This window comes from Hyperoodon ampullatus (assembly GCF_949752795.1).
Source record: "Hyperoodon ampullatus genome assembly, chromosome: 14".
Classification (NCBI taxonomy): domain Eukaryota; kingdom Metazoa; phylum Chordata; class Mammalia; order Artiodactyla; family Ziphiidae; genus Hyperoodon; species Hyperoodon ampullatus.
Genome location: NC_136927.1, coordinates 62,011,022 through 62,031,071, shown reverse-complemented (window position 1 = coordinate 62,031,071; position 20,050 = coordinate 62,011,022). Strand labels below are relative to the sequence as shown.

The following is a 20,050-nucleotide window of genomic DNA, read 5'->3' as shown; positions in this document are numbered from 1 at the left end:
CAGTTAGATTAAAGGTATTCAAGGCAGAGGGAATAGCACTAATGAGACAGGTAAGAATGTGTGCTAACAAAGAACAAAAAGACTGCGGAGCCCAAGGGGTATACATGCATGGAAGCAGGGTACATGGTCTTTGCCAAATGATGGGCCATGCAGAGGTCTCTTGCTCTGGGGCTTACTGCTGATATAACAGTCTTAAACTGAAAGTGGTCCAGACAAACTAGGTACATCACATCCTCTTTCAATTCAAGAAGAGCACAAAGACCATCAAAGCAACAGAAAATCTGTCACACTTCTAAGCACCTCAAGTGAAACGTGCACATAGTTCTAACCTCTTATGCAAGAAAGATGGATGTAAAAGTTCAGGATCCTTGTCCAGATCCCAAATTCAATAGATATCACCTGTACTCATGAATAAACTATTTAAAAGTCAGCCTAGCAACTCAGACTCTGCAAACTACGCAAGTTCACTGAAAATACAGCCATTTTCTGATACGGCCCTCTAGTTATTGGTGTGACTGAGGCTAGTTTCAGATTTACCCATAAGATTAATTTTCAAATGTTCTAAATTGATTGTGGTGATGACTGCACAACTATGCTGTGAATATATGAAAAAACATTGAAATGTACATTTTAAGCAGGTTAATTGTATGATATGTGAATTAATCTAAATATAGCTACTATTTCAAAACAAGAATCATTTTTGAGGATTTAAAGAATACTTTTTTTGTTTTAATCAAATAGATAGTATCTTGCAGATTTAGTAACTACTAGTTTAAGTGTCAATCATCTTTAAAAATCAGATACATGACTCAAAGAATTCTTGTACAGTTAGCAAGCAGTACATTCTTTCCTCCTGCTGTTTTGTTACCCAGCCAGACCGAGGTTAGGTTACATTAAATCTAGTCATAAAAAGAAAATAGTTATATATCTGGCAATAAAATTCTATGTTAGCTTAATTTCCAAAAGACTAGGAACAAAAAAAAAAAAAAATGCAGCACATCATTAGTTTCATGTTCACCATGAAATGAATAAATGAATTAGCACATTTCACCAATTAAAATCCAAGGGATACATCATTTAGGTAATATCCCCAGATCCCTCAGGTTCCTAATATACTGTTTGACCATTCTGCCAAGCAGCTTTTTTCTAAGATGTTCTTTCTTACCTGGTCTCAAAGGTGTGACATCTTGCTGAAGATTAGCTGTTCTCAGAGGAGTTTTGCCCGGAAAAAGCCCTCCTGTACCATTCTTCCCAGGAAACTTATTCTCCAAATTGGCCTTCTCTTCTGTGAAAAGGTAAAATCATCATTGTGTAAACAATCAGCAAGAAAGCAAAATAAATTAGTGCCATACACTTAATATGGGGCCTAAATAAAGCCTCCTACCAGTATACTTCTAACTCATTTGCAAGTACCAGCAAAGTTCTAGTGATCAAAACGGAATAAGTACACACTATATGTCAGAGCGACTGCAAAAACTATCACTAAAACACTGGCAACACTGAACAATGTATCACAGAAAAGAAGTGCAAACTCTGCATTGTGAATAGCTCCTTATCTTTGCTTGATACACATTCAGGACCATACAAGCATAAACTGGCCTTATCTACCACCTAAATACATCATGTTTCTCTTAAAGAAAACTGTATCCAGCAAGACCTGCAAGGCTTACAAGGGACATCTGATAGTCTAATTGTGTTGAGGCTCTTCCTCAACTAGGAGAGTGTGGGGTGTATGAGTATGGAACAGAGTTAGGCTCTCTTAAGGAATTTTATCTTAGGTTCTGCTATGCCCAAAAGCCAGTGCAAAGCAGTGAAAAGCGTGTTCTACCAACAGCCTACTGATAGAAATTTTAGGAATGTGGCGAGCCCCAGCAATAACTCTGTGAATGTGCACTCTGATTTCAACTGTGTAAAAAGATGTGATTATTTGGAAGAAAATTAGAAAGTTATATATTAGAACTAAGGTGATTTTGAAAAAAATAGTGGGATTCATTTTTTCTTCCAAACTGTATCTAATAGTATTGTTATATTAATACTTCCTTTCTTGTTTTCAAGAAAAACTTGGAAAAAGAGAAAGACAACTCAGCTATTTCCTCAGGGTTTCTGTGGGCCAAGGGCATGGAGAAGACCTTTTATGGCAGCTGGCCGTCTTATCCACCCTTCCTCCTACACCACGCCCAAAAGACCCCTCCTCTCAGGATATCCACTGGATTTTATTAGAATCCTTTTCCAAGAGAATGGCATATGCCATCACATTTGGACACTGCATTATAAGTGTTAAGTACAGCTGCAATGGCTAAGTTCTATCCCCCATCACATACTGATTTCTCTTAATGAGGAGGATAAGGACATGAGATAGAAGAAAATGAAGGAGTCCCAGCAAATACTAGCCTCACATATCACTGGGCTCAGATATTATTCCAACGTAATATAAAAATAAAACCACATCATTATTTGTTGACCTGGTGTCAAATTTTGTGTCATATCACCTGCCCCAACATCAGGCAATCCTATCTCTATTTGGAGTTTGGGTTCTGAGTAGTATAATCCCTCCATTTAAAAATGAACTGGGGGGCTTCCCTGGTGGCACAATGGTTGAGAGTCCGCCTGCTGATGCAGGGGACACAGGTTCATGCCCTGGTCCGGGAGGATTCCACATGCCACGGAGCGGCTGGGCCCGTGAGTCATGGCCGCTGAGCCTGCGCGTCCGGAGCCTGTGCTCCGCAACGGGAGAGGCCACAACAGTGAGAGACCCGCGTACCGCAAAAAAAAAAATGAACTGGGGGGGGCTTCCCTGGTGGCGCTGTGGTTGAAAGTCCGCCTGCCGATGCAGGGGACGTGGGTTTGTGCCCCGGTCCGGGAAGGTCCCACATGCCGCAGAGCAGCTGGGCCCATGAGCCATGGCCGCTGAAACTGCACGTCCGGAGCCTGTGCCCCGCAACAGAAAAAAAAAGAACTGGGGGGAATTTCCTAGAGGTCCCGTGGTTAGGACTCCCTGCTTCCACTGCAGGGGGCATAGGTTCGATCCCTGGTCGGGGAACTAAGATCCCTCAAGCTCTGTGGTGGGACCAAAATCGAACAAAAAAAAGAACTGGGGAGAAGCAGCAAGAGGGAGATGAGTATAGTTATAAAAGGGCAACACAGGGTCCTTGCGATGTTAGAACTGTTTGATATCTTGACTGTGGCAGCAGATCAACAAACCTACACAGGTGATAAAATTGCACAGAATTTAATACACATAAATAAAAATAAATACAAGTCAAGCTGGAGAAATCTGAGTAAGACTGTCAACATCCTAGTTGTAATATTATACTCTATGCCCAGTGACAGTAGAGCAAGTTTTTATGTGACTGCCATCACTACAGACATGTCCTAGAACTTCACTCAACTTTGTTTCATCTAGATATTACCATATGTCCCTAAAGCTTAAATATTTGTCATTCTTAACTGGAAAACATTGATTTCTACTGATAGTCCATTCCCAAAATACTGGGCATCTCGATTATTTCTATCATATCGGGGATGACAAAGTATCTGGTGTAGAAAAGAATTTATATTTTTAAATTTATTTATTTTTATAAATTTATTTATTTTATTTATTTATTTTTGGCTGCGTTGGGTCTTCGTTGTTCCACGCAGGCTTTCTCTAGTTGCGGCGAGCAGGGGCTACTCTTCGTTGCAGTGTGCAGGCTTCTCAATGCAGTGGCTTCTCTTGTTGCGGAGCACGGGCTCTAGGCACATGGGCTTCAGTAACCGTGGCATGCAGGCTCAGTAGTTGTGGCTCGCGGGCTCTAGAGCGCAGGCTCAGTAGTTGTGGCGCATGGGCTTAGTTGCTCCGCAGCATGTGGGATCTTCCCGGACCAGGGCTAAAACCCATGTCCCCTGCATTGGCAGGCAGATTCTTAACCACTGCACCACCAGGGAAGCGCAGGAATTTATATTTTGGTTATCTACAATCCCTTCTATTTTTGAAAGGTCCCCAGCACAAAGCAAGTCACTAACCCTTAAAACAACCAGAGAAAGCAGATACTTACCAAACCAGGAATCTATGTTTTGGGTATCTTCCTCATCCTTCAAAGATGTAAAATTGATGAAGTCTGTTGGAGCATCATAGGAATAGGAGGTTGTAACTTGTGACATTTTTTCCACCCTTGGTGCAGAACAGCAGGTTTGCCCAGGGTTTGTTTCTCAATAGGTCACCTCCTAAGGAAAGAAATAGTTCAGAAACTTGGTGGCACATTTATCTTAAGGTACTGATTGCCTAACAATTACTTTGCTTTTACGATCACATTTGCAGTTCTGAAAATCACCTAGGCAGTATGCCTTACTTTTCAAATCACACTAACAGTTAACTTCGCTTTTTCAGTAACTTGAAGACACTCCTTGAGGTAAATATGTTGGAATTAGAAAGAGGTCAAATTTGATGAATACCTTCAACATGCCATGTACTGTGCTAGGTGTTTTACATTCATTATCTTATTTTCCTCAATCTACCGTTTTCTCATTTCCAGTCTCCTCCACATCCAGTGTGCTTTCTCTCTGCCCTGAATAACCCAATTTCTGAAACACACCATTAAATTTTATACCTACTGACCAAAATCTTACTCATCATTCAAATCCAGTCCAATTCTCTGTAAAATCTTTCCCAGTTTCCACCTATCACACCTAATTGTTGCCTCTCCAAAGCCATAGTGCTTTTATACCATCTAATTTTATATTAGTTAACTATGCAAATGTCTCTCCTAGTAGACGCTGAGTTCCTGTAGATAAGGATGAATTTTACTCACTTGTGTATACCTCATCCATCAAGGTGCTTAGAACAGTATCTCATACATAGTAAAAGCTCAATATAGTTTTGCCAAGTACAGGTTTTTTCTTTAGAAATACTTTCATAAAAATACTATTCCTGGGCATGAAGAGAAAGACTTCAAAAAATACATAAAAGAAAAAAAAAGTACATAAAAGGCACAACATGCAGATTAGGTAAAAGAAACATGTCAAACATATGGGTCCATCCTTACTTCTGCATACTCTGTACGGAAGTACTGTCCTGTGTCCTCTGTGCTGTGGAAACCTGTGTAGGTTTAAAGTCAGCCCCTACTCCAGCCTTGTATGGTTAAGAAAATAGCTGGAAGTATTCTGAAAAATAGCCGAAAGGCCACACTCACTGGTAAATAATTTCCCTATGAAACCCAATGAGCCATTTGTCTTCATCCATGAAATGACATGTACTTAAAGTATTCTGTATCTTGGAAGAGAAGTAGATATAAGTAACAACTTGCATACACATTATTAAACTAAGTACCTTTCTGTAAGCCCTTATTTTAGAAATACACATGCTCATTTTTAAAAATTAGATCACAAAAAAAATTAGATCACAAAAATAGTTTTCATAAAAATCTACAATGCCACACTGCTCCAGACACACACACGATACCTCTCTCAGTCTCTCTCTCTCTCCACACACATACACGCACACACTTTTGTTTCTTCAAATGGGATCACTGACATTCTGAATCTGCTTCACATATCGTGAGCATATTCCTTGTCAATAAATATAGATATATCAGCAACCACAATTTACTTATCCCCTATTTTAGGATTTTCCCAATATTTTCACTTTAAAGATACTACTAGAAGAATAACCATGTAGCTAAATTTCTGTACATATTCTTAATTCTTCCCTTAAGACAAATTCTCTTTTTATTATTTATTTATTTATGTTTTGTGTTTTTGTGGGGTTTTTTTTGTCTTTTTTTTTTTGTTTTTTTGCGTTACGCGGGCCTCTCACCGTTGTGGCCTCTCCCGCTGCGGAGCACAGGCTCTGGACGCGCAGGCCCAGCGGCCATGGCCCATGGGCCCAGCCGCTCCGCGGCATGTGGGATCCTCCCGGACCGGGGCACGAACCCGTGTCCCCTGCATCGGCAGGCAGACTCTCAACCACTGCGCCACCAGGGAAGCCCATGTGGGGGTTTTTTGGCTGCATTTGGTCTTTGTTGCTGTGCGTGGGCTTTCTCTAGTTGCGGCGAGTGGGGGCTACTCTTCGTTGTGGTGCGCGGGCTTCTCCTTGCGGTGGCTTCTCTTGTGGCAGAGCACGGGCTCTAGGCGCACGAGCTTCAGTAGTTGCAGCACGCAGGCCCCAGAGCGCGTGGGCTTCAGTGGTTGCAGCGCATGGGCTCAGTAGCTGTGGCACGCAGGCTCCAGGGCACACGGGCTTCAGTAGTTGTGGCACGCAGGCTCAGTAGTTGTGGCACACGGGCTTAGCTGCTCCTTGGCGTGTGGGATCTTCCCAGACCAGGGATCAAACCCATGTCCCTTGCATTCATAGGTGGATTCTTAACCACTGCACCACCAAGGGAAGTCCCAAGACAAATTCTTAAAGATGGAATTGCTGGCTCTTGACACATACTGTGAAAACATTCCTCAGAAGAGTAATACCCACTAGCATTACCAGAGAGGTGTGCCCGTTCTCTTCTGGGCACTAACAGCCCTCAGTGCTCATTTTCTCTATTTTATACCACTATACCTATGCTGTGAGATAAATCATGAGATTAGTTCCACCCAACCTCATTGCTGCTCAGTGGTTTGGCCATCATTTCATTAGCTTCTCTCAGTGGACTTGGGTAATTCAGAAGGAATTTGTTCTGACAGATATTTAGTTTATATAGTGACATCAACCTATACACCAGAGAACCTCATTCTCCCATGGTCTCTCTTATGAACTCACCGAAGCCAGAACTCCACAGATACCTTTATAACAATGTGCCGACTGAGGAACTTAATGTAGAAATATGACATTTTGGAATTGGGAGGAATTTTAAATAACACCTAACTTTTTAAGTTTATAAAGATTAATTAAAGCGAAATGGGGTCCTCCAAGATCACACAACACTACTAATGATTATGGTAAAAACAGTTCCCCAAGGTGATTATACATGCCAGACACCATGAGGTACTAAATTGTACTATTTTAATAACCCTCAACAATCCTCTAAAGCAACAATTATTATTTCCATCCTAGAAGAGGAAGCTGAAGGTAAGGGAGATTAAAAGACTTCCCAGTATCATACAGTTATATAAAAGCAGAATTAGATCTAGAACTGAGGCCCCTGACTTCAGCACAGTGTTTTTCCTATATCATTCTGCCCTCTCACCCTATGAATTAGAGGAGCATGTTAATGTAATTATAGTCTTTATTTGCATAGAAAATAGTACGGTATTTCTTTCCAAGTAGATCCATTCTTCATAGTCTTTTGCCCTGAATAGAGGATTCTTTATTATCCTCCTTCTAAGTTTTCATTCTCCCCTATTTCTACTTTCATTATTCAGTTTAACTCAATAAGCTATTTATTAGCAGTCCACTCATATTACACACTTGCTAGAGGTCATAAATGTGGGCTTGATAATATCGGAGCTCCTTTCTCACTAATATTCAAGGATGAGACTATATGTCTCATACAAAAGGTAGAAGATCTAGTCTCAGACACAAAGGAATTAAAACCTAGACAGGAGTCCTATCAGACTCAATAAATAAGACAGTATAAATATTTAAATTATATAGTATAAACCATAAGTATAAAGAAAATTAGAGGGACTTCTCTGGTGGTGCAGTGGTTAAGAATCCGCCTGCCAATGCAGGGGACACGGGTTCTAGCCCTGGTCCTGGAAGATCCCACATGCCGTGGAGCAACTAAGCCCATGCGCCACAACTACTGAGCCTGGGTGCCGCAACTACTGAAGCCTGTGCACCTAGAGCCTGTGCTCCACAACAAGAGAAGCTACCGCAATGAGAAGCCCGCGCACCACAACGAAGAGTAGCCCTCTCTCACTGCAACTAGAGAAAACTCATGTGCAGCAATGAAGACCCAACGCAGCCAAAAATAATTAGTTAAAAAAAAAGGATGAAAATTAGAGATGAACGTGGCTTAAGTCAAGTTATGATTAAATACTTTTCATTGAACAGCATCAAAACAGTAAGGAGTGCACTGTAACAGAAGTCACCTCCTTGATTGCCAAGCTTCCAAGCTTGGAGTAGCCATGGGACAGTTCTGGCCAATGAGAACAATGAGAATCTGCTGAGGGATTCATAGGAAAACTCATACTTACCTGATACAGCTACAGCCCTTGCTCCTGCCCTCTTCCTTCAGCCTTCTTCTTGCCTTGAAGGCAGATGTAATGGCTAGAGCTATAGCAGCCATCATATACACAGGAGTAAATGATCACGAGAATAACATACAATGGCCCTGATATCACTGAGCTATTGATCACTGATGATCAAATATCAGCAACCACCTACCTCTAGACAATAAAACTCTTTTCATATAGGCTGTTAAAGTCACATTTTCTTTCACTTAAAGCCAAAAACAATCCCAACATAGAAATCCAGAATTCTAGCCCTCTCCCTGGCATTACTTGATGTATATGATAATGGGCAAGTCACTCCACCTTTCTGCCTACCTACTTCCCATAAACAAGTGAGAAGGTATTTTGAGTGCTATGAAGTACACTACCGTATGATATTATCATTGCCTTTTGACCTACTGATATCTCTCCTCTCCTTGACCACATTTCTATTCAAAGGACATTGTTGAAAGATTCTCCAGCAATTGACAGTGGTTAAAATTCCCCTGCTGCAAGGAGGAAGTTTTCCAGTTCTTGTGAACAAACATGCTGGAAAACATGGGAAAATCTTGGATTCCCATGATCTTAATGCCTAACCCAGGTCACTGGGAAGACTTCCCAGGCAAGAATGTAATGAAGACAACTAAAGCAGGGGGAGGGAAGAGGCAGGAATGTAATATGCAGCAACCCCACTTAGCCTCCTAAACACTATGATTCCACCAAAGCATGCTGCTGAAAACCACCTGGAAAGTATTCAAATTTAAACCCTCACATCCTTTTTTCCTTTTTTTAATTATGGAGCTACACTGCTAGCCCCTGTGGAGGGCAATTTACATTTTTCTTTTTGATACATCTTGCCAAATGTAGAAATTTATCTTACAGATATGTATTTATACATATGTAAGTATAAGAAAATTCACATAGCAGTGTTCATAAAAGCCAAAAAACTGAAAACTCCAATTCCACCAATAGATTAGGTGAATAAATTATGGCACAACCATATATTGAAATATTAAGTAACTTTAATATTAGGTAACTTTACATATGTGATTTGTACAAAATGAGCTCCAAGAGCTACTAAGTGAGAAAAGCAAAATGCACAAGTGTGTACTCCCATTCAGGTTATAAAAGAGGGAAAGGGGCAGGGTTTCCCTGGTGGTACAGTAGTTAAGAATCCACCTGCCAATGCAGGGGACAGGGGTTCGATCCCTGGTCCGAGAAGATCCCACATGCCATGGAGAAACTAAGCCCATGTGTCACAACTACTGAGCCTGTGCTCTAGAGCCCGCAAGCCACAACTACTGAAGCCCACATGCCTAGAGCCCGTGCTCCGCAACAAAGAGCAGCCACCGCAATGAGAAGCCCGCACACCGCAACAAAGAGTAGCCCCCGCAAAGAGAAGCCGCGCACAAAGAGTAGCCCCCACTCGCTGCCAAATAGAGAAAGCCCACACGCAGCAACAAAGACCCAATGCAGCCACAAATAAATAAATAAATAAATTTTTTTTTTTTTAAAAGAGGGAAAGGGGTAATGTATACTCATATATACCTTTATATATACATAGACTATTGTGGAAAGAGACACAAAAGTGTTAACAGCATTTGGTCTGGGAAGAAAGCTGGGAGGTCTGGGTCAAGGGAAGACTTTTCACTATATGAACTTTTGTATTCTACTATATAAACACATACCTTTTCAGTTTAAAGAACTAATTAAGCAGTATTATTTCCCCCTAAATCTATGTTTACAGTCCAGAAGACATTAGGTTTTCTGGAATTTTTATTAAATATTCTTACAATCCAGCAATAATTGTTAAACCTTTTGATTCTTGGAAATAATGCTTCCCATTTACATGGTCTGTAAACTGACTACTAATTTCACGTAACCAAATGCTAAATATTTTCTTTTCTCGTGCTTTTGTATAAAAATAAAATGTTCCTGTGTATTGACCTAAAAAAATAATAGCTATTAATTACTGAGTCCTTATGACAAGCCAAACAGTGTTTTTATATATTAACTCACTAAATCCTCACAATAATCCTATAAAGTAGGTACTGTTACTATCTTAATTTTACAGATGAGGAAAATGAGGCACAGAAAGATTTACTATTTGTTCATGGTCATGAAGCTAAGAAGTAGCAGAGCCAGGATTCGAACCCAGACAGGCCCTAAAGGGAGTGTTCTTATCCACTGCCTCTCATATTTATTTAAAAATAGATATTTATGTAGATCAATATCAACTGTCAAGGAGCGAGAGACAAAACCATTTACAGATAATAATAACTCCCAAATACTGATTGTCTACCTCAGGCCAAGCACTTTACAAGGCACTTCACATAAATCATCTCATTTAAACTGCATTAACAATGTATAAGGCAGATATAGTCATCACCATCTTACAAATAAGGAACTGGCTCAACTACTCCAGGATCCTGGTGATCCAGGATCACCAACTAGTATGTAGCAATATTGAGTTTTAATACCAGGTTTATAGGATTCCAAAATCTGGGGTCACTATAATATACAGGGTTTTCCTATAAATATTCCTTCAAAAATGAGGCAAGTAGGGACTTCCCTGGCAGTCCAGTGGTTAAGACTCTGCGCTTCCACTGCAGGTGGCACGGGTTCAATCCCTAGTCGGGGAACTAAGATCCCATATGCTGCACAGTGCAGCCAAAAAAAAAAAAAAAAAAAAAAAAATGAGGTACATAACCAAATCTTACTAACCTGTTAGACAAATACAGAAATAAACTCTGCTCTATAGAAAAATTAAGCATTCCTGACAAGTTGTGCAAAAAGAACACTTTGGTAAATTAAAAACCCTATTCTAAGTATACCAGGAAAGCGCTGAGCTGAATCTTCTCATAAACTAAAATATCACCCCTTAATTTCTCTTTTTCTAAGTTTGTACTCTTGCATATAAATTCTTGCTGTAAATAAGATGGAGGTTAGTCTGAACCTCTCAGTGGATATTCCAGAGTAGACTATTCACACATCTGAAGGAGGGATGTCCTCTGAGGTCTAGGACTGCATTTGATCAGTGGGGGTTAAAAGGCAAAGGGGGCTGAAACCTAAATATACCTTATCTTTATTTAGATGAAATTTTAAAACCAAAATACTATTTTTTAAAACAACCTCTTGCTGGAGAGGGTGTGGAGGAAAGGGAACCCTCCTGCACTGTTGGTGGGAATGTAAATTAATACAGCCACTATGGAGAACACTATGGAGGTTCCTTAAAAAGTGAAAAATAGAACTACCATATGACCCAGCAATCCCACTGCTGGGCATATACCCTGAGAAGACCATAATTCAAAGAGTCATGGGCTTCCCTGGTGGCGCAGTGGTTGAGAGTCCGCCTGCCGATGCAGGGGACACGGGTTCGTGCCCTGGTCCGGGAAGATCCCACATGCCGTGGAGCGGCTAGGCCCATGAGCCATGGCCGCTGAGCCTGCGTGTCCGGAGCCTGTGCTCCGCAACGGGAGAGGCCACAACAGTGAGAGGCCCACGTACTGCAAAAAACAAACAAACAAACAAACAAACAACAACAAAAAGAGTCATGTACCACAATGTTCATTGCAGCACTATTTACAATAGCCAGGGCATGGAAGTGTCCATCGACAGATGAATGGATAAAGAAGATGTGGCACATATATACAATGGACTATTACTCAGCCATAAAAAGAAACGAAATGGAGTTATTTGTAATGAGGTGGATGGACCTAGAGTCTATCATACAGAGTGAAGTAAGTCAGAAAGAGAAAAACAAATACCGTACGCTAGCGCCCTTATATGGAATCTAAAAAAAACAGTACGGATGAACCTAGTGGCAGGGCAGGAATAAAGACGCAGATGTAGAGAACGGACTTGAGGACACAGGCTGGGAAGGGGAAGCTGGGATGAAGTGAGAGAGCAGCACTGACATATATACACTACCAAAATGTAAAATGGATAGCTAGTGGGAAGCTGCTCCAAAGCACAGGGAGATCAGCTGGGTGTTTTGTGACGACCTAGAGGGGTGGGATAGGGGTGGTGGGAGGGAGGGTCAAGAGGGAGGGGATAAGGGGATATATGTATACTTAGAGCTGATTCACTTTGTTGTACAAGAAACTAACATAACATTGTAAAGCAATTATACTCCAAGAAAGATATTAAAAAATAAACGACCTCTTTTTCAAAAAGCTTCTTTTGAGCTATCTTTTGGTCTAATACAGCCCCTCGCCCCCACCCCCTGACCAAAAGAGGGGAACAAACAGATAAATACATATCCATTGAGAAGTCTGATTCTCCTCAATAAAGAGTGATGGCACAAGTACATGAACAAAACCAAAAGTAACTACTGGGTTATGCAAGCGTCACTACGCTGCCTCTCCCACAAATAATAAATATTAGGATGTGAAACCCTCAAAAATTAAAGGACTAGTGGGAAATAGAACAGGCCAAGGCCAACACTAACTGTTTAAATGAGAGCCCGAAGCAAGGTGGAACTGGATGCTTTCCTGCACCCCTTAATCAAGATTGAATTTCTGTCAACAGGTTTCACTGAAAAAAAAAAGAAAAAGAAAAAGGCACATGCGTCAACCACATTCCCCCACACAAATCAAGCTGCCAAGCAAGAGAATCGGCTTCACATTTCAAAATTATCTGAATCCACCACAACTTCAGACTCTTGCAAAACTAGAAACATTCTCAGTGAAGAAATAGCTCTTCCTGACCAATAATCCTATGATAGACAAGGAAAGGTTTCTCCCATATGTTATGAACTAGTTAGGTTCCTTTTAAAACTGCTTATCAAGTGCCATCCATCACATCACATGGCTAATTTTTGTTTCCAAAAAACAAAGATTGAAAAGATATATATAATCCTTTCCCTTAAGGAACTCACAGTAATTTTGACACAGGGTGATCTTTGCTGTGAAAGTGCAGAGAAGGGGAATAGATGAAGGAGGGTCAGAGAAGGCTTCCTGGTGGAAGTGATACATAAAAGATACAGATAGACCTGCAGAGTTCTACAGGCTAAAGATGAATATTGACTTTTTCTAGGGGAAGAAATAAATGGAAAGGGAAAACAAATAGGGGGAAGTACACAATTGAGGAAGATTGCAAAAGAAGCAAAGTAACCTATTTCCACATTCATCTGAAATTAACCTCCAAGGGCCCCTGTCTCTCTTCACTATCAAACCAAAAATAACCAGCCATGACAAGCTCTATAAATCAAAAGGTGCAGGTTCAGAGCGGGTGGAGGAAAGCTGTAAAAGGCTGCATTCTAAGCAAGGTTGAAATAGACTAGCAGCTCCTGAGCAAGACAAAGACTTTGGTGTGATAAATGATCTCAAGTACCTCACTATACAAGCTTGTGAACTGTGTATTGCCTAATTCTACTGGAGGAAAAATCATGAGTTAAATAAATGGTAATGTAATAGAATAAACAGAGTAAGGCAAGACCTCATTAGAAGTGTAGTTAGTTAAAAAGGTCCCATCCCAGGCAGTGCCATTTCCTCAGGGACACCCTCTCCTATTTTCACAAGGGGTAAGAGATCCTGTTACACTACCACAAGTTAGAGTTGAGTTATTGTCATCTTAACCAGGGAGAAAACACCTACATTTTTTTTTCTTGTACATAAGGATTAGCAGGAGACAGTAAATGGCAACATAATACAGACAGCAATTTTAATTGTTCATCAAAGTCACAAACTAAGTCTGAAGGAAGTTAATGGACTTTGTGTTTCCACATTTGTTTGCTAACTTCTATGATGAAATCGGATCTATTTACAGAAACAGATCTATGAAGCTTCCAAAATTGGGTCATTTTAAAGTCCAGTGACAATCTCTCACTCTCCAAGCACTTAGAAGTCAGCACAGGACACATGGACACTTGTTCTAATTCATCACTGTCCAGAAGTCTCAAGAAAATACATTTTTCTACCATTTTCCTCCCAAACTTGTGAGTTTCATATCACTGTTTTTGAAGGATTATAAATTCAGTTCTGCTTTTTTATTCATCCACAGAACTCTATAAACCATAATCCACTCTTACATGACTAACAGGACCTGGATAGAAATCAAAGATACCATTTACCTCTAGGCCAAATAACGACACAGATCTCTGTAATACCAAAGTGTTCTGATGTTCCAAAAGTAAGAAGCTGAAAGAGTTTGTAAGGGTTGACAGTGGGGCTACAGGAGGTTACAATCCTAGTCAAATCTCAATCATTCAATCTTGTAGAGATTTATATCCCTCAAAAGGTATCTGGTTTGGAAAGCAGACAGACAGAGACACACCCACATACACACACACCCTAAAAAAGTGATAATCAATGAGGTGGCAGGGAGTGAGATAGACAATGAGAGGGTTGGAAGGTTTTTAACTATAAACCTTTTTATATTATTTTGATTTTTGCACCATTTGAATCTATAATATATTTTAAAAATAAAAAATTGTGCCTGTGTGAACATACACTGCTGGTGGATGTGTAAATCAGCACAATTTTCCTATAAAGCAATTTGGTGTTACGTACCAAAGTCTTAAAAATACACATTCTTTGGGACTTCCCTGGCAGTCCAGCAGTTAAGACTCCGTGCCTTCAATGCAGGGGGCATTGGTTCAATTCCTGGTTGGGGAACTAAGATCCCACATGTCACATGGCCATAAATAAATAAATTTTAAAAATTAAAAAAATAAAAATATGCATTCTTTTTGACCAATGGTTCCACTGGGTAAAATACTATGGTAGAACGATATAATGGAATAATATATAGCCATTAAAATTATGTTATAGAAAATTTTAATGAAATGAAAAAATTTTCATAACCTAATTATTAAATGAAAAAAAAAATGAAGGTTATTAGAGCATGGTTCTTAAAACCAAATATAGATACCCTCCAAAATTTGGAAAGAAATCTATCAAAATGCTAGCCATAGTTTATCTGAGAGGTAGGATATTGGGTGACATTATTTTCTTTTGCTTTTATATATTAAATAAATTTTCTTCCAAAATAAGTGTTACTTTCTAAAGATAAGCTAAAGTTATTTAAAGAATTTTGAAGCTAATATATTAATGTCCCCCTTATTCCTTTTTAATGTAATACTGTGGATACAGCCTTACCTGTGGTTTAATCCGTCTGTCAGTCCACCTGTCTACAGGCTTGACTCAAAGTTGTAATATACTCTTTAACCTCTCTTCTGAAATCTTGAAGTCTAGAAAGTACTTCTTATCAAGAACCTGGAAGAAGCAGAAAGGTGATGAAACAGGTTCAAGTTCTTTGTAGTAAAAAAGGTTAACAGAGAACAGAAGGAGCTATAAAACAGGGGTCCCCAACCCCCGGGCCACGTACCAGTACCAGTCTGCACAGCAGGAGGTGAGCAGCAGGCGAGAGATGGAAACTTCATTTGCCGCTCCCCATTGCTTGCATTACCAACTGAACCATGCCCAACCCAAACCCGTCCGTGGAAAAACTGTCTTCCACAAAACCAGCCCCTCGTGCCAAAAAGGTTGGGGACCTCTGCTATAAAATACCAAGGATACCCACTCTTAAAACCAAAGAGTGCTTCTGAGAGCTAAGGTCTAAATAGCATGGATCCCCCCAGATGCCAGACTTCTTAAAAGATTGTTGTTTCATTAGTGTAAAAATGTTCTTCAAGTTTTTTAGTGTACATGTGCTGTTTCCCAGTATCTCTGTGGTTACATACTCCCACTTTTTTTTTTTTTTTATTAGTTTCTGCTTTATAACAAAGTGAATCAGTCATACATATACATCTGTTCCCACATCCCCTCCCTCATGCATCTCCCTCCCTCCCTCCCTCCCCATCCCACCCCTCCAGGCGGTCACAAAGCACCGAGCTGATCTCCCTGTGCTCTGCGGCTGCTTCCCACTATCTATCTACCTTACGTTTGGTACATACTCCCACTTTAAAGCAACCTTTCTGAAACCTGAAACTTAGGAACACTGACATCAAGGGGTTGTAGTGTGCACTTCTATCCTATTCAAACATCAGGACAAAGAGTAGGCACACTCAAAATATGAAAAAACTTCTACTACCTTTTTAAATTAAAAAAATTAGAAATAGGGACTTCCCTGGTGGTCCAGTGTGTAAGACTCCATGCTCCCAATGCAGGGGGCTGGGGTTTGGAACTAAATCCCGTATGTATGCCACACCTAAGAAGTCCACATGCCACAACTAAGACCCAGCACAGTCAAAATAAATAAATAATAAATATTAAAAAAAAAAATAACTTAGCTTTAAAAAATTAACTAAAAAGTAGAAATAGCATTTTATAAAAATTTTCTAAAGTATGCTCCTACATACAATTTTATACCTTTCTCACTAATCTTTAATTTCCCCCTATAATCAAGTTTCTCTATGCAAACAAACAAAAACAGAACCCCTCCCAGTTATCTGTACTTTTTTCACAAAGTACCCTAGCTGCTGATCTGTCTCAGACACAGATCTATTCACAGAATTGATTGGCCTGTTCCCTGGTGGCGCAGTGGTTAAGAATCTGCCTGCCAATGCAGGGGACATGGGTTCGAGCCCTGTTCCGGGAAGATCCCACATGCCGCGGAGCAACTAAGCCCAAGCGCCACAACTACTGAGCCTGCACTCTAGAGCCCAGGAGCCACAACTACGGAAGCCCGCGCGCCTAGAGCCCGTGCTCTGCAACAAGAGAAGCCACCGCTATGAGAAGCCCGCGCACCGCAACGAAGAGTCGTCCCCCTAGAGAAAAGCCTGTGCACAGCAACAAAGATCCAACGCAGACAAAAATAAAAATAAATAAATAAATTTATTAAAAAAGAATTGATTGGCCTGTTCAATCTCCCTGTAGTAAATTCTGCTTCCTACCTTTACCCATGGCAAAGAAAATTCAGTTTGCCAAAGGACATTTAAATCTCTCCTCCTCCTTTCTTCCCAAGCAATTCAAAAAGAATTAGGGAAGAGACCCAGGAAAGGCTGAAGAAAAAATACATATAGGAAATATAGGTGAATTCTGAACCTCTCCTGATACCTAAACAAGAAATGAAGGACCTTCCCACGTAATCCTGTCTCCTGTGGAAGCTTAATTGCAGCTGCAGGATAAACTAACTTTATTAAGGTTGGAATACACAGACTTAAGCATAAGGTGGGCCAAAATAACTATTTTCTCTAAATGATTTGAAAGTTTAAACAAATTTACCAATCTAATTCAATATATCCAGTTTTTCATACCTGAAATTTTGTAGTCAATTTAGAGAATGCCTTCTTGTCTTTCCAATTCAACAGATATTGAATGGGTGACTTCCATGCACCAAGACTGTTCTGGTTCCTAACTAGACTCTCCTTATCAAGAACGGTTTCTGTCCCACCTGCTTCACAAAGCCACCCTTGCCTGTTTTAAGCCTCACTGATCTCCCTCACCTCTAAACTGCCAGGGCGCTTACAATACAAAACAATAGAGCACTCAGATGCTTTCTTGTCTTGTTCTAATTGTCACTTGTCAATTTGAATCAGACTTTTGGCCTCAAGCATACCAGAAACCATTCATCTGTATACACACAGTGTCTAATACTGGGCACACGGTACAACCTCAAAGGTCAATTAATTAGCTAAGTGAGTGGGAGCCACAATAATTTTGATCCCAAGAGTGCCAACTTAATACTGAATTGACACACCCACAGTACAACTCCAAAACAACTTAAGTTTGATTTAGAGGTGGCTTGACAGGGGGTGATACACTGAGGCCACAACACAAAAATATCATTAGTATTGCAGCAAACAGTTTGAATTTTGACATCTGATGAGTGAGACAAATTGAAAGGCCATAGAATGTCAAGACAAGGTAAGGCTGAACCAGGGAGAACTCCAAGTGATGGTCTTAAAGCAAAATCAGCAGAGCACGCAGATGCTGTCTTGTTCTAAGCAGGACTGATAGGGAGGAAGTCCTTGGTACCTAAGTACTAGGAAATTGTAGGTGAGAGAAAGAAACCATGTATCAAGAAACCAGGGAGAAAAACAATCCTACAATATTACAGCCTGGTTCACTTTTCCTTCCCTCTCCGATCTATAAGTGTTTTAGAACAGGAAATTAGAAAAGCAGCAATACCTAGTGATACCACACAAAGGGGGAGGGCTGGGCAGAAGGGATAAAACAGAATGAATTTTAAATCCCCAAATAGAAAGACAACTCCAAGTGGAATTAAACTCGCCCTCAATTATGTTCTCACCTCATTTACCTTTCTATCTTACACAACAGTTTTGAAATGTAGTTTGTGGCCACATCTTTTTCCTCCACCAAATGCCACACGTCTTGAGGGCGGGTAGGGCTACTGTATCAACCATTTCGAGAAATGTATCTAGATTACGGGCTTCAGTTTCCCTCCTATAAAGGAGGGCTAAGACTAGCACCGACTTCACTGGACTGGGGCGAAAATTAAACGAGAAAACGCAGAGTGCTTGGTCCGGTAAACGCTTATTTCATGTGTGCTGGGTAATAATATAGTTGTCGTTACCGTTATCCTTAGCGCACAACCTCCCCCCACTCCTCCTTCCACCTATTTCCCACGCCGGCCTCAGCCTCTACCTGGAGACACAGACCGCTCGTCCCGGTCCGGCCGTGGAAATCCTGTCATGAAGGGAAGGGTAGCCGGAAGCCCGGCTCCTGCTCTGCGGGTCAGGTCGGCGCCCCAGCAGCACACCGTCCCAGAAGCTGAGCCCTCGAGGAGGAGGAGACCTCCAGCCACTTGGAAATCAGGGAGAAGGCTGCCCGGCGCCCCAACTGCTCCCCTTTTCTCCCCTTGGCTCACCTCGCCTCAGCGCTGACAACCGACCGCCAGGAAGACCCGCCGCGGGACTCATTCAGTACCGTTGAAAATTTGAACCCAGACTATCCAGTCAAACGCACCAATCAGAGTGCCGGGAACCAGCTATCCCAGCCTTCCGATTGGCCCTAGAGATCGTAGGGAGGCCGGAAGTCAGGACGAGGGACAAGCAAACAACCGGCCCCGGAGACTCCTGGGAAATGTAGTGCGACTGCGTGAGCCGGCTGCAGCAACTCGAAAGAGGAAATTACCACAAAGCCCAGAATGCTCGGCTACAGACTGTTTGGGAAAGGTGGTACTACCCACTGAAGAGAGAGGGAGTCTATTTAGGTAACAGGACGGCGCGCGTCCTGAACCTCTCCAAAACTTTCACGGAAGGAAATTCTTCATTAGTTTATAATTCTCCCTGTAGTTGTGCATCGTGCCTTTGATTGTTCTTAGGAATTCACTTCGTTTTAACATCGAGTCCCCTGCAAGCAACATAGTCTCGTCCCCAGATTCTCTGCCAATCGTGAAGGAGTCTCTCAAACTCTTTATCCAGTCCACGCCCCAATATTACTGGCTAAAGCCGGCGGCGTTTTGAAGGCTTGGGCTTTCACTTTTAATGCCGTCTGCATCTTTGGCTCTGTTACCCTCGTATTGTAGAAGAGAAAACAAATGCTCACAGAAGTTGAGTAAACTTATCTAAGATCACATTTTTTAAGTAGAGGAGATGGGATTTGAGTTAAGAACGTCTGATCCTATATATCATCAATAGTCAATTAGAAGATAATAGCAACAACAAGAACAAAAAGATCAACGTTCATAATAACAAAAAAGGCAACAAAGTTTTAAAAAATAAGCCTAAGACCTTTACGGGAAATTTTAAAACTGTAAAACTTCGTTGAATAACTATAAAAATAATTAAGCTATAGACCTTATTAATGGATGGGGAGATCTAATATTGTAAATTCTCCATATTAAAAGTTCAAGGCAATTCCGATGAAAATCGCAATAGGTTTTGTCATGGAATTTGCCAAGTTGATTTTAAAATTCACATGGAAGAAAAAAAGCACAAGAAGCGGCATCTGAATTTTGAAAAATAATAGGGGGCAATCGCCATAACAGATCTCACAAATATTAACATACTACGAAATTATAG

The 20,050-nt window shown here is 40.8% G+C and overlaps 1 protein-coding gene across 1 annotated transcript in view; it reads right to left on the bottom strand.

Annotated features, from left to right (window-relative positions):
- The window catches only part of TPX2 (TPX2 microtubule nucleation factor), a 55,376-nt gene extending 36,444 nt beyond the window's left edge, over window positions 1-18,932 (bottom strand). Inside the window, exons 1-4 of the mRNA XM_079720080.1 lie at window positions 18,895-18,932; window positions 15,222-15,338; window positions 4,035-4,203; window positions 1,166-1,285 (exon numbers count right to left, since the gene is read on the bottom strand). Coding sequence (XP_079576206.1) covers window positions 1,166-1,285; window positions 4,035-4,140 — 226 coding nt within the window. The 5' untranslated portion in view covers window positions 4,141-4,203; window positions 15,222-15,338; window positions 18,895-18,932. The remainder of the gene's footprint in view (window positions 1-1,165; window positions 1,286-4,034; window positions 4,204-15,221; window positions 15,339-18,894) is intronic.
- Between the last annotated feature and the right edge of the window lie 1,118 nt (window positions 18,933-20,050).